Source organism: Ylistrum balloti, unplaced genomic scaffold (assembly GCF_031769215.1).
Source record: "Ylistrum balloti isolate Yb309-2 unplaced genomic scaffold, AGI_CSIRO_Ybal_v1 Utg369962, whole genome shotgun sequence".
Classification (NCBI taxonomy): domain Eukaryota; kingdom Metazoa; phylum Mollusca; class Bivalvia; order Pectinida; family Pectinidae; genus Ylistrum; species Ylistrum balloti.
In genome coordinates, this window is record NW_026782059.1 from 339368 (window position 1) to 353010 (window position 13643).

At 33.4% G+C, this 13643-nt stretch overlaps 1 protein-coding gene across 1 annotated transcript; it reads left to right on the forward strand.

The window, feature by feature from the left end:
- The first annotated feature begins 517 nt into the window (after positions 1-517).
- Positions 518-4647, forward strand: LOC132547582 (perlucin-like). The gene is made up of 5 exons (XM_060211359.1): positions 518-572; positions 1278-1369; positions 2074-2164; positions 2556-2799; positions 4599-4647. The coding sequence occupies exons 1-5, from the start codon at positions 518-520 to the stop codon at positions 4645-4647; spliced, it is 531 nt and encodes a 176-aa protein (XP_060067342.1).
- Positions 4648-13643: the final 8996 nt, after the last annotated feature.

A 13643-nucleotide genomic window follows, 5' to 3' on the forward strand; every position in this document is an offset into this window, starting at 1 on the left:
CCTGGTGAGTATATATGATACTTGTGGTCAATAAATCCCTTGTTATTCAGAGACACGACATCATCAATACATCTGAAAGTGAAATTATATGACTTTGCAAGATCTTTGTGACCTGTTTCAGCCTCGTATGAAAAAAACAAAAACAAAATTTGCCAAAAGAGAGGCACAGTTGCTTGACTTAGGTATGGCAATAGTGTAAGCTATCTGATATTTGAACGATATTTGTTCGAACGAATGTTGGTAAAAACAAGGCAAAATAACTTTATAGTCTGACTATTGTTGATTTAGTTTTAGATAATTACACGCTTTCACATATGGAAAATCTATCAGATTCGTTATACACAGCCGGCTATAAGAAGAACACTTGTAAATACCTGGTCAACACCAATAATTGAACTATCGCAAATGACCCAGCTGTTCAAATTCTCATGGATTTAGAAACTTCGACTTATCATTGGAGACTCGGAGTCTCTTATTATTGAAATTACGGGAAAGTCTAGTCATCCTCAATAGAGAGATGCTGCAAGTATTATCCGATGGTCTGCTGATTGTTCTTCTATACACAACCACAGGTGGTATATCTTTAAGACATGCATTTTGTTAATAACGAGTGATTTATTCCTGACCATCTTTTCTTCTTACTATGTGATATATAAATATGATGTCTTTTTGGTGTATCTTCCATTGAGATTTGATATTGTTTCATCTGTTTGCTGTTTTTTTTTTAAATCATATACACCTTGAGTTGGCCTTAATGAAATATCATGTGTTGATAGGCCGTAACGAATAAGTTATCAACCAATCACGATAGTGTCATTAACATGTACAATATCTAGACTGAGACTTCATACAAACTTTTTTGTTATTTATTTTATTATATGTCAGACACAGTTTATCGTATAATCTATTTTGAGATACTTTTCACTATTATAATTACATGTGTAGCCCTGATCAGACAGGGTCAATGAATGACTTGAATACCTTGAATGTACGTTCAATATACCTGTCGTATTAAATTGTTAATGTCATAGTTTCTTGAATACTGTTTCCATATCTTAATGCAAGTTTTTTTAATGTTATGCTCACTTTACATTTGTCCTTTAAACTTAATTATATTTATTCTATTCGTAGAATTATAATATTTTCCAGCAGAATTTGAAGAAGAAAAAACGGACTGAATTTTCAGGCCTTCATTTCCCCCCCTCCCAGTATTTTAGCAGTAACATGTATAATAATGAGAAATACTTTTTTTGTGTTTCATTGGAATGTCTGGTTAGTGTCTGGCGAGTCCTGCCCAAACGGATGGACGAGATATGAAACATCCTGCTACTTCTTTGTGGATATACAAGAAGCATGGCAAGACGCATCTGTAATGTATTTGTTTTGTTTTATTGGCTCCCCATGTTCGTTGTTCATCTAGTTTTGTCTAAAACTTGCCTGTAGCAATGAACATCTCGAGGGATTGTGATCAAATTTGATGTGGAACATATTTGATGGGAGTAGAACGGTGGCCAATAAAGATATAGCAGAAAGTGTTTGAAATAGAATTGCTGTTCTTCTGATAGGATGATGGTAATAACTGGTCAGAAGTAGGGACCAAATTTTGTGTAAACTCTACAGGTGAGGGCAAATTGGTTTTATGGAGGAATAACTTTTAAATCTTCTCCTTTTGGGATAATGTTAGAATTAAATAATTGTTTTTAAGCTCTTAAATTCCACATCTCTTTATAATTGTGAATAGCAATTTTGTGGCAACTATCCACGTAAATGGTACAGACCTTTGGGCCCCTTATACCGTTTCTCTTTGCAAGATAATTGTTCGATTTTACACGAAAGAAAGCTTATAAAATTATTGTAATCGATATCGAAATTTACCTATTTAACAGCGTTTTGTCAACCCATTTAAATGGTAGCTGCACACCAGTAATAAGCAATGAAATGATTCAGCACTAATTTAAAGATTTTAAGAAAGTGAATTTTATGTTATAATTTTTTAAACTCTCTAAAATGGAAGCAAAGATTTTGTACAGCTGTACACTTCAGTACATACTATATTCCCGTCTGTTATTGCAGTCACATTGCGAGGCATTCGATGCCCAGCTAGCAGCCATTGAAACAGAAAGGGAAGATAATTTCATCAGGAACCACTTGCTTATTCTGCATGGTAACTATTAATTTCATTTCATTGTGATTTAAATAACACATTTTTTCAAGGAAATCATGACTAGCAAATCCCTTCAAGCCGTTTTAGTTGAATGCACGGTTGCCAGGGTCAAAATTTTGTCATAATAGACACGTGACTGATGCATGTAATGTTCATTCATATTCACATTTACTTCTAGTTCATTTAGGTAATAGCCTTATTATTTACACAATTTAGTATTAAACATTCATTAAAGGCTTCAAGAATTTCTAGGGTACATATTTAATTTATATACATGGTATATTAGTACTGAGACATTCACTAGATAATTCGTTTTACAGTGAATCGTTGTGCAACCATAACTATGCTTTTTAATATCTACAATTTTTCTATCCTTATTTACTCTTTACAGCTCATGACTCAACAGCTTCAGTGAGATATTGGCTGGACGGGACAGATATTGCCACAGAGACTGAGTGGACCTGGGCATACTCCGAGGAACCAATCATTGGTTACACAAACTGGTGTCCAAACCAACCCGATAACTACAACTCCGTTGAAGATTGTCTTAGGCTAGCAAGATTCTGTGGATTCGGCTGGGATGACGGAAATTGTGAAGCAAAACATTTCTTTATCTGTGAAAGACATGACAAGGAGTACGTAATGTGGTCTAAAACTGGTACCTAATGTAACATACCGCAATGTCTGTCATTATGGTTGTAGTATCGTACAACGCACAAAATCAATCGTACGGACACCGTGCATATATCGGCGTACATCGTCAGCAAACACGCACGATACAGGGACTAACGCACATTTTGCAATAGAAAACTCCGTTTTGTGCGGTTTGGTTAAAAATATTTGATCATATAACGGCTTGAAAATCAAACGGAAAACTCGTGTTTTTATGACTAAGTTGCGATCCTAGGCGTATTAGATTTTGATCAGTGATTATAAAGTTTTTTTTTTAATTTACAGTCATAGAAATACCAACGCACCCTGCATTAATTAGTCTCTCTATCGTATAGTTTCCCATCTCAGAGAATGGTAAGTGGTGTGAACCGGGTAACAAAAATACCGGGATACGGGTATGCACATGACTGGTCCGTCCCGTCTAGGTCTCCGGTGTAATAAACACAACACCTTAAAATCTACGTGAATATGTATATATAGATAAATATCTTTTGTTACCGAAATGATAGGAAAATAACAGTAATACGGAAGAAATTTCAATAATGAAACGAAGTCAAATGAAAATTAGATAGGACTGGTCTAGTGTGGCACTTTAAAAACAAAACTCTTAATCACGTGTGGATATCCCTATTTATGCTATAAACCTGATAGATCTACATTGGACCTATAAACATATGGTAATTTAGATAATATGCTTAATTGCACTGTTAGATATCACGAAAATAAATAAACCATATTTTAACTAATGTGAACCACAAAAAATCGCACGTCGTGTGCACAAATAAGCGGTATCAAATTTCGTCTAGTTATCCTATCGTGCGTCCATAGTGTAATGTTGTGTGATGTCACATCGGCAGTACTGTAGCTAGTTAGTGAACTAAAGATATAGTTGTTTTCTCTCTCTCCTAACGTCTATCTAATACATGTCATTTAATTATAGTCTTTGTATGTATGCGAGGTGAATCAGTTAAATGAATAACAACGAAGAGAAGCCGAGATTCCCGACAAATATATTTACAATCTCTCTTGATTGATAACTAAATTATTGTTCCTTACCGTTTCTATCAGTAAACTTTCCTGATGAGAAATCATGTTTAGAATGATAATATATATATATTTATACATATACCTAAGTAACCAAGCATGTGAAGAAAACCTCACGATTACAGAACGTGACAAGAAAACCTCACGATTGCAGAGCGTGACAAGGAAACCTCACGATTGCAGAGCGTGACAAGGAAACCTCACGATTGCCTCTTTTGGCGTTGAAATTATCGATGTTACATACTATAATAAGTTCCTTTGCCATAGTGGCATCTATAACGCTACGCAGATAACTTTGGCCACATGCTGCTGACAATCCTGTGGAGTGGTAATTTTCATTTCGAGTTGAAATGCAAATTCATAAATCGAACGTATTATAGAAAAATTACATTTACCGTGTTCCTTTCCCGAATGAAATTATGTGTGTTGGTTTCGTTGTTACATTACTTACTCAGAACAACGTCTATAACAACGGAATGAACAGGCAAACCAACGAGTACCATACAACAATGTCTTTGGTAGACTGTATTTTTATACTGTATTAGCGGCTGAACCAATCTGCTTGTGTTTGTTGTATTATGTAAAATTGCTTACTACCATTTGTAGAAATCAGCTTCCAGGTGTAAAGCATTTCAACTGTTCATGTACTTAACGTTCTTTTGAAACTATACAATATCGAAAATAATGATCTTTTATAATTCTAAAATTCTGTTTCCAGTTTCCCGTTTCCTGATGTTGAACCTACCGAAATAGGAATCATTGGATGAGGATCTGTCTAAATACAACTGCTAAAATGTGATGATTTTGTATTAAAGTGACAAAGTGGAATGTTTATAGATTTGTTTTTGCTCCTTTGTTTTGCTTTTGTTTTTGTTTTGCTTTTGTTTTTGGTTTGTTTTTGTTTTTGTTTTTGTTTTTGTTTTTTTTTTTTTAGGTTTTTTTCGTAAACTGATAACAGTTGTAATTACTTATCAGTAGTAAAACTTAATTCTTATAAAAACAATTATCATTAACTTTAAGGCAACTGATTAAATGTTCGCATGTTTTTATTCCTGTGGAGAAAAACATTTCCTGCTGTTCACATTTCATCCATGATGTTCGACGATTTACTTTCTGCTCTTGATTTCTTCTCTTAGTCTTGACGGTAACTATTCCTAACAGCTTTCAATACCTCGATGTTGGCCTCAGTTTTCATTTTTGCGAGGATGCTATGAATTATGTTCTTATGATAAAGACTAACTAGGTAAACGTTTGTAACTTGCTACTCTGATTTCTAGCTTTAGATTAATTTGCAGTCTGATACGATTATATTCCGCGGACATTTTCTACATATGGCTTGCGATGTTACCTAAGAAACAATGCCTTTATTTCAACAAATTTTATCAACAAAACTGCATAGAGAATTAGATCAAATAACGGGCAAATCCTTCTTTAATTCTCTCAGTTAAATGGCTAAAGTGGAATAAACAAAAAGTGTAATAGATAATCAATACGTTTGAAGTATCTTTACACAATTGTGAACTGAAAATTAAAAAAGAATTAGATTAGATTAAATTTTAAAAAATCTAAGGGAAATTAACTCTTGATGAAGATATGTAACATACACTCTGTACATAGACATAAAGTACATGTATATTAATATCAACAACATTATCCACTGTGATAGACAGTGACAGTTTTACACCAAACGTCCATCTACATATATCATATATGTAACTTCTACCAACAAAAGTTTAATAAACTAAATTTATTAAATCAAATATATGTACTAATATAACTATGTAAAAGATAATTACATATAATAGACTAAATTATCTTGTTTAGAATCAATGCTCTTGTTGGGTTGGTACAGCCACGCTTCTTAAGTGTTACATAAATTAAATCGACAAGATGTTCAAATAAATTAATGCATATCCTTTAGAATTTATTTGTAGGACAATCATAATCAGGACAGCCTTGAAGAAGAATCTCTATAATAATGTGATTCGATTGCATAACTGTTAAGATAAATAAACAATGTGGTTTGTTGACCATTAAATACGGGGCATTTTAAAAAGTTATGTTCAGGAGATCAGAAACAAGCAGAATTGTTGGTAAGGATATAAATCACTACAGGAATTAAGAACTTGACATAGTATAATTTTTCCTTTTCTGTTACCCGCTGTTTTCAAAACTAAATTTGAATCACTATTAGAAACAATACTGACTGAACAAAGTGAGTGTTAATACTATGATATAGAGAGAACATTAGGATGATCACTACTGGTTTTAATTGTGAGGCACATTTGAGGGGAAATTAGTCATCAGTTCTAGATAATGGTGTAATAAAAAGCTCAGTTTGACTGAGAGAAGAAAGGTTATCAAAACCGAACTTTCATAAAATGTGTTAGTGTATGTATTGTACTTCAACGTGATAGTACTACAAATCCGGGGAAAAACACCGCAATATCAAACGAAGGCTTACACGACTATATCGCAACCTCCAGCAAATGCACACTCAAGATACGTACTCATCTCGAATACCTAGAGAGGCCTTCCTTAAATGACCATAGTTGTTGAACGGACATTTAACAATATAAAACCAAACATAATTGAAACACATCGGACACCATTGCATAGAAAGAACAATATGTCAAGATTTATTATTTTTATTCCGAAGAATCAAACCCAAAAACAGTCATTTAAGCAAGTTTGTCCTTGATATCAGCTCCATTAAAAATACTATACTCTAATAATATAATGCGTGGTTTTCGTAGATACGAAATAGTTGACAACAATGCCAAGGCCTAATCTGCAGACAGATCACGAACACCTTATTCTGATATTAAAACTGTTGTACTTGGCATTAACAGAGACAACTGAAAGGACAAAACAGCTGTTTAAGGCACTCTAACTCATTAATTAGCTTTACTGTATCTAATTTTAAATTTGGCTTAAAATGTGTTGATGATATTTTGTATGACCCGTGACAAAATATCAACGGCAACCAAAACAGTTTGATGGCATACACTGTAAAACTCCCAATCAACTAGGAGCAGAGATCGGTAATCGTTATCTCCCCTCCTTATATCACACTTACATGCTGACTTCCACAAGAACACCCCTTATGCCATTGATTTGATAAATATGTAACCGTGAAGCATACTTATCGACTGACCCATGACATAAGTTCCGACATATTACTTATATCTGACATTGTCAATGCAACCAATATATAGTATTTGTATAAATACATATCTAGAGTTAAACACATAGATTAAACATCTCAGATTAATTAATGGCTAAAGTTGACCATTTTTGTTACAAATGTGTGTTGGTTTTTTTTTTTTTTTTTTTTTGCGATTTGCTTTCCTATGATGCCCTATTTATATATTTACATCTAATACGATATTTGTATATCGGATTTTCATTTGTTTCATCTAGGTGTTCCAGTGTAAGTGTACAATTATTACTACTGATTGGCCTGATAACTCTTTATCCTTGTTAGTCCATTGAAGACAAGAAAATCAACCAAAAAGACGCTTATAAAACATTAGCTTATAACTTATTAAAGTGGAAACAAGATACGGACGTTCACGTATCATTCCTGTTATTAAATAAAATTACACTTTCCTAGGAAATTGATTGACACAACCGATTCAAATGATGCGTCTGTTTTAAAACACTTAAGTAACTTCTGTCGCGATTTTTAAAGTCTATTTTGACCTTCTTTGTACAGCCTTGTCGGTGACTGCACATGTGTAGCGTTTGTTGTAGTTTCAGACCCGAGTGTTGCTATTTTCAATCATTGCTAAAATTAGCACTATCCTTCTCAAAAATTGAATGACAACAAACAAGTGTACTTTATTGCTATCTAAAGAGGAATTTTACTGAAATAGGTTGTAGCATACAAGCATGTTTTATAATGCCGACAACTAACTAGTATTTGGAAATGTTAGTATTTTCCATGGCAAGAGTCGCAATGTTGTAAAACGAGATTGTGTTATATATCAACGAACTGTTCATATTTATAAAACAAGGACTATAAGGAACCGATTGTGTAAGAATCTCGGACAAAATGGCAAAGAGAATTAATCAAGATTTATTTCATTTCTGCTTCATAATCTTGTTTGTTTACCATTGGTATATTCCCTCAGTTCTCGACAAATCGCTTTAAAACTTGGTATACTTTCATTTATTCTCTTGACATAAAGTTCCCTTTTTCGCTTGGAATTTTTATTAATAGTAGAGTGCGATACAGTAAGTCATGAATTGTTTTTTGGCACTGGTTAGGCGTTTATTGTTCCACCCCTCAGCACACTTGCCTCTCTTTACACTTTACACTTTGCTTTCACAAAATTTGCAAGTAAATTGTAAAGGGCAGATATCAGGATAACTTTACTTTAAGTGCCATGACGTTCATATTTCTGTCAGGATAACTTTATTAAACATGATACCGTTCAAATCTGGAGTGGAACATTATTTATCTATTGTAATGAAAACTAGGTTAAATAAAATATCATATTTTGCATACACCAATATAGGTATTGAACTAATTGTCCATTGTGTGATGTATATTGACACATTGTTGAGACAGCACACGGAATACATTAACGACTGTTGCGAAGACGTGAAATTCCAAACGAAAATGCAGTGTCTGGTACGCTGTCAAAATTTAAAACAACACAACAAAACTACATGATAACAGAATCGAAACTCAGTTTCGTTAACACAAGGAAGTAATCTGAAAGTACGATTTACCCTGAGGCTTCTGGAATAAGTACATTGAGAATAAGACCAGTTATGTTCAGCGCTATTAAGTACATGCAATGATCCATTTGGAATAAAATATATCTATATATATAGACTGCGTTGACCTGCAGACTACGCGAGATATGCTTTATAATAACATTTATCTAAAAAAAATTTGAAATTGTAAATAAATTCAAAATTCTTTTTAAAATACTTAACGAAAGAAAAAAACATTTAAAAAAACTTAAACCTCTTGTTTGTATAACAAATGATAACTTACAATAACCATATCGTTAATTTATAAATTTTTAGGCAGATCTTTTTAACATTTTTCTTTCCTTTAATGTGATTTCATTTCGACATTTTTGTCCACTATTTCCTGACCGTACTAACGATCTACAATATAGTAATAGTAATATTTTTCACGGTGTTAATCTTTTCCAGAGATTTTTTTCTTCAATTTACAGGCACTGTATTTGAAACTCTGTTTAGTTTGTTAATCATTGGGACATATATCACTGCTTCACCCATGTTTGGACAAATTGTGGAAGCATCATTGTCCTTTTTACATTTCAGTTTTATTTCAATCTTGTCTGGAGACCCCCATCCCTCAGTTTTAAATTGATTTCATTTTTATTATTTCATTTGTTCACTCACAAATGTATTTATTGTTTCATATCCATATTTGGAGTGACGTAAGTCTGTTTTGGTAAAGATCGGCTGTATACTGTTCCGTGCTTTTGTTAGTTCACATTTACTCAGTAGAACAAATTTGTTATTTTATAAAACGCGATATAAAATACGTAGACTTAAAAAAATTCTTAAGATGAAAGTTACCAAAAGTGAAACAGGAGACGGCGTCATGTAAAACTCCGCCAGTGTTTCAAGTTTATATAAAACGTGATATATAAAACAACACAAGAATGTTCATCACGTGATAATATGACGTTGTTTGTGTACCTCTGGTCATGATTAACTGTTCACCGCATTTGGCCGACTTCTTACTGGCATTGACCACAAAATTAGGTAAACAGGTTCATGTTATCCTGTAGTAATTATGTTATTTTGTATGGAAACGAAAATGTGCGAAACTATTTCAAGTTTATGCAATATATCGTTTCGTATAAAAATCAAAATTACACCTAACGAAAGGCAATAATAGACATTAAAATAACACAAATAGACCATTACAATCAGTGTTGTTGAGAGAAATTTACTCTGAAAAATAAGAGTTTTGTGTCATGGAAACCCGTCTATGTATGACGAACAAATAGACATCACGTATTGAATGTTATTGTTGAATGCATTAAACGAGACACATTATACAGACAACAAATAAATCGTAACACAACTACAATACAGTATAAGGGTTATGTAAGGGTGTATACTATGTATTCCTGTGAGGTACTACTACTAGGTTTTTTTCAGGTTTTTGGAGTTTTTTTCTGTGTTTTTTTTTTCAGTGCCTGTAGCTTTTAACAGCAATAAATGTCCCCTTCAATTCCTTACCAACTCTTCCACATATGTTATTGTGTGAAAATGGTTAATTTACATTTTGAAATACTAAATTTTTGTTTCCGGACATTAATTCTAGCTTTTTCGTGGAATGAAACAAAATATTATAAGTCTGTCTATTCATGTAATTACACGTGTATGTTATTTCAATGTGACCGTAGATATATGACACTGGTTCACACGACACCGTGCTAAACCACATTTTGCGTTATTGCACCAAGTTGTCCAAGATTCCACCGACTTACACTGACGTATGTGACTTATCTACACCACCTGACCCATGCGATAAAGACTCGAATACAAGATAAGCTCCGGATAAATGTCACACGACCTTCTAGTAGAAAACCAAGGGATTCCTACAGTTACGTACCAGAATTTGTGCCAGTCCTGTCTCGCTTGGTCGCCATGGCCCTTCTCCGGTCTATAGTGTGTTTACTAGTGATTTGCCTTACTGCAGCCCAAGAAACAACAGTTGTTCCAGGTAACATTTAACAAGTATTCAATTGAGAAAAATACATTCAATAATTATTACAAGGAAGATGTATTTCAACATGTTGCCTACATCACGTTTAACATCCGTCAAATAATTTAGTGTGATTGAGTGCTAAAATTTCGAGAGTTTGTCGGAAAATGTGATGACAATATTAGAAGCCCTAGGGGTATCTGTTGACACTGACTATGTGAATACAAACTGCTGAAAGGATGTTAACATAAAAACGGAGCATTTCATAAATATTCATTTATATATATAGAAACAAATGTCTTAGGATATATAGCTGGAAAAAGAAATACATATTTTACTTTGAAACAAAGACGAGAACTCGACAGAAAGTTGAAAGTTTAAAGCTGTAGATACCCGTTTGGTTTGAATATAACTGATGTATTACATGGGCAATTTTAATCTGAAGACTTTTGCAGAAAGTGTATAAAATCAGGTTGGTTTTATCATTTTATAAAGGGAATAATTTCATAAGAACATTGATTATTTCTTTTGTAAATGCGAAATTATATTTTTGTCGAAAACTGCACATAAACTCAGTCAAAATGTCATATGGGTCAAACAATTGTACAGGAAACATTTCGAATAACAAATTATGAAAATATCAGCAATGTTAAGGACACAGACATATTTCGGCATCTTTTTCATTAAAGCAAAACGGCCACGGATTTTGATAACATATGCAACAAACATTGGCGTTGTATAGTGGATGAAATATATTGTATAATGATAAGACGTTAAAAAATTCGTTCGTTATCAATGATGGTTTAAATAACGAGTCTATAGTTCATAGTTCTATATTAACTGGAAATAATCTGCATGCAAAACAAAAGGAAATATCGGTTTAAGTATTTGATATTGTATATTAAAACCTTAATCCACAATACAACCTTCTGAGAAAATTATAGACATGTGTTTCAGTCCTGACGTGACTGGTTCGTGTTCCTCAGGAGAATAAGATTCCGGACAGTGTTATTCATTCGTTTCTGCGTGCTTGACACTTTGCCCCCTATTGCTGTGGATAGCCTGTAGCTGGCAGTCCACGTGATATCTAGTTACGTAGTCTCTTATAACAACGATAAAACGCCATCTTAAAATAGCCCTCACTGTTAATGGGACGTTAGACAAATAAACACGCCTAAAATTAAAATCAAATAAGTTGCACTGTTAGTACAAATGTTAAGCTATCATTGAATCGCGGAACGATGATTCAAATTTTCTAATTTTGGCATTTCTCTCGATCGTCACTGATGATCCTCGGTCACTTACTGGATTTCAGTATAGAGACAATTAGCATCAGTGAAGAGTATCAGAGGGAGAACAAGAAATTTTCAGCATTCGATATAATCTTGATCCAAACTCAAATTCATTAAAACTAGAGCAAAATATGAACTAAAGGAAGATTTACACAGAGACCTCTGAACAAAGTACAAGGAGAATAAGACCAGGTGTTCCGGAAAAGTAAGCATCCTTTGCTTCCTCAACAACACCCGCCATAAAAGTTTTGGTCAACTAAAGTAAGGAATGTCACATTCTGAAATGAGAACAAGGTATATAACACCGGAACCAATAAGCAAATTAATGAGCATCAAACACGTCGGCTTCATAGAATATTTCTCAATGAGATTACTTCAGCGACCAAAAAGTCCTCACGATTTTAATCAACCGGCATATTTTGATACCCCGTTTTACAAGTTTGTTCGTCAGCTGACAACTTCATGCATGAAAGTCGTGATAATGGGATGAGGTTCATTAATTTGGAATGCAGAGATATTGCTATCCAGAAAAAGAAAATATACAATAAAGAAGTCGAAATCATTACACTTACATACAGTTTGTCGGATGTCTTATTTGAAGCAGAAGACGCTTACTTTTCCGGAACATCTGAAATTATTATCCTTGTACTTTTTCAGGAGTCTCCGTGTAAATATTACTTTTGTTCACATTTTGCCTAATCTTAAGGAATTTGGGTTTGGATTATAATTATGTTGCAACATTGGTATTTTTTTTTATGCAGTTTAATTCAAAGTTCCGCTTTATTGCATTGAAATGTATTATATACACGTGTGTCTTATGCAATTTCTAACAGAAGGTTGCAATGAACTATATCAGCTTAACTTCTACCTACACATCGTGAATGAAACTGAATTAAATTTACGTACATTAATTCTTAACTAATATTGCATTATAACAAAACTACCCGTACATCAAGCAATGCAGGCTGAATTTCCTTTCACTGAAGGTCAGCTTGTGCTCCCTATTGGACATTATCTGAGGGAATCTGACCTAGAAAAAGCTATCTCCCCATAAAACCAGACTACTTGTCTACCTTGACACGAAAACGTAGTGACATTCACTGGTCACGTTATCAGTTATGTCGCTCTGACATATGGTCAATGCAAATTAGTTCTCAAGCCCTCAGCCACAGTTCTCTTTATCGGTAAAGGTACATTAGAAATTTTTTTTGTTATATCCATAACCAAGATATTAAAAAACCAGAAATTCATTTCTTAATTTACCATAAGTAAATGAATTATCATCATATTTCACGGCTGCATGTTGCATTGTAATTCACTTGAATAGTGGCAAGGTTCAGAATATACACATGTACTTGACGCTATTTTAAGATTATCTGATGTATGGAAATTGTGAAATTCATTTCATTATGGGGCTGCTGCACCTCCCTGTCTTGATTTTGACTTTTGTTTTGGTAACTTTGAATAGTAGTCGCCTCCTAGACTTCAAAATTTAGGAACTTAGCATCACTGATGAGTCCTAGAAGGTCGAAACAGCTTTATGATGCAGTCTAATTCTCTACTGTATCTCATTCTAAATCATGAAAAGGTGCTATTCACTTTTTTGGCTTTTGTACAAACTATTGTATCTGATCTAAATTTGAACTTAAGATGCTATAAACTTATATTTGTATTACTATGGAAGAAACTTATATTTCGATATTCACAATAAACAGTGATGATGTCACAAATGTACAATCTGTCCAGAGTTCGTTCGTTACGT

Excerpts from the sequence above, each read along its gene's own strand:
- LOC132547582 (XM_060211359.1), top strand. The coding sequence starts at position 518 with ATGCTGCAAGTATTATCCGATGGTCTGCTGATTGTTCTTCTATACACA. Across the intron at positions 2,165-2,555 it reads CCACTTGCTTATTCTGCATG|CTCATGACTCAACAGCTTCA; the intron begins GTAACTATTAAT and ends TACTCTTTACAG. Across the intron at positions 2,800-4,598 it reads TGTGAAAGACATGACAAGGA|TTTCCCGTTTCCTGATGTTG; the intron begins GTACGTAATGTG and ends TTCTGTTTCCAG.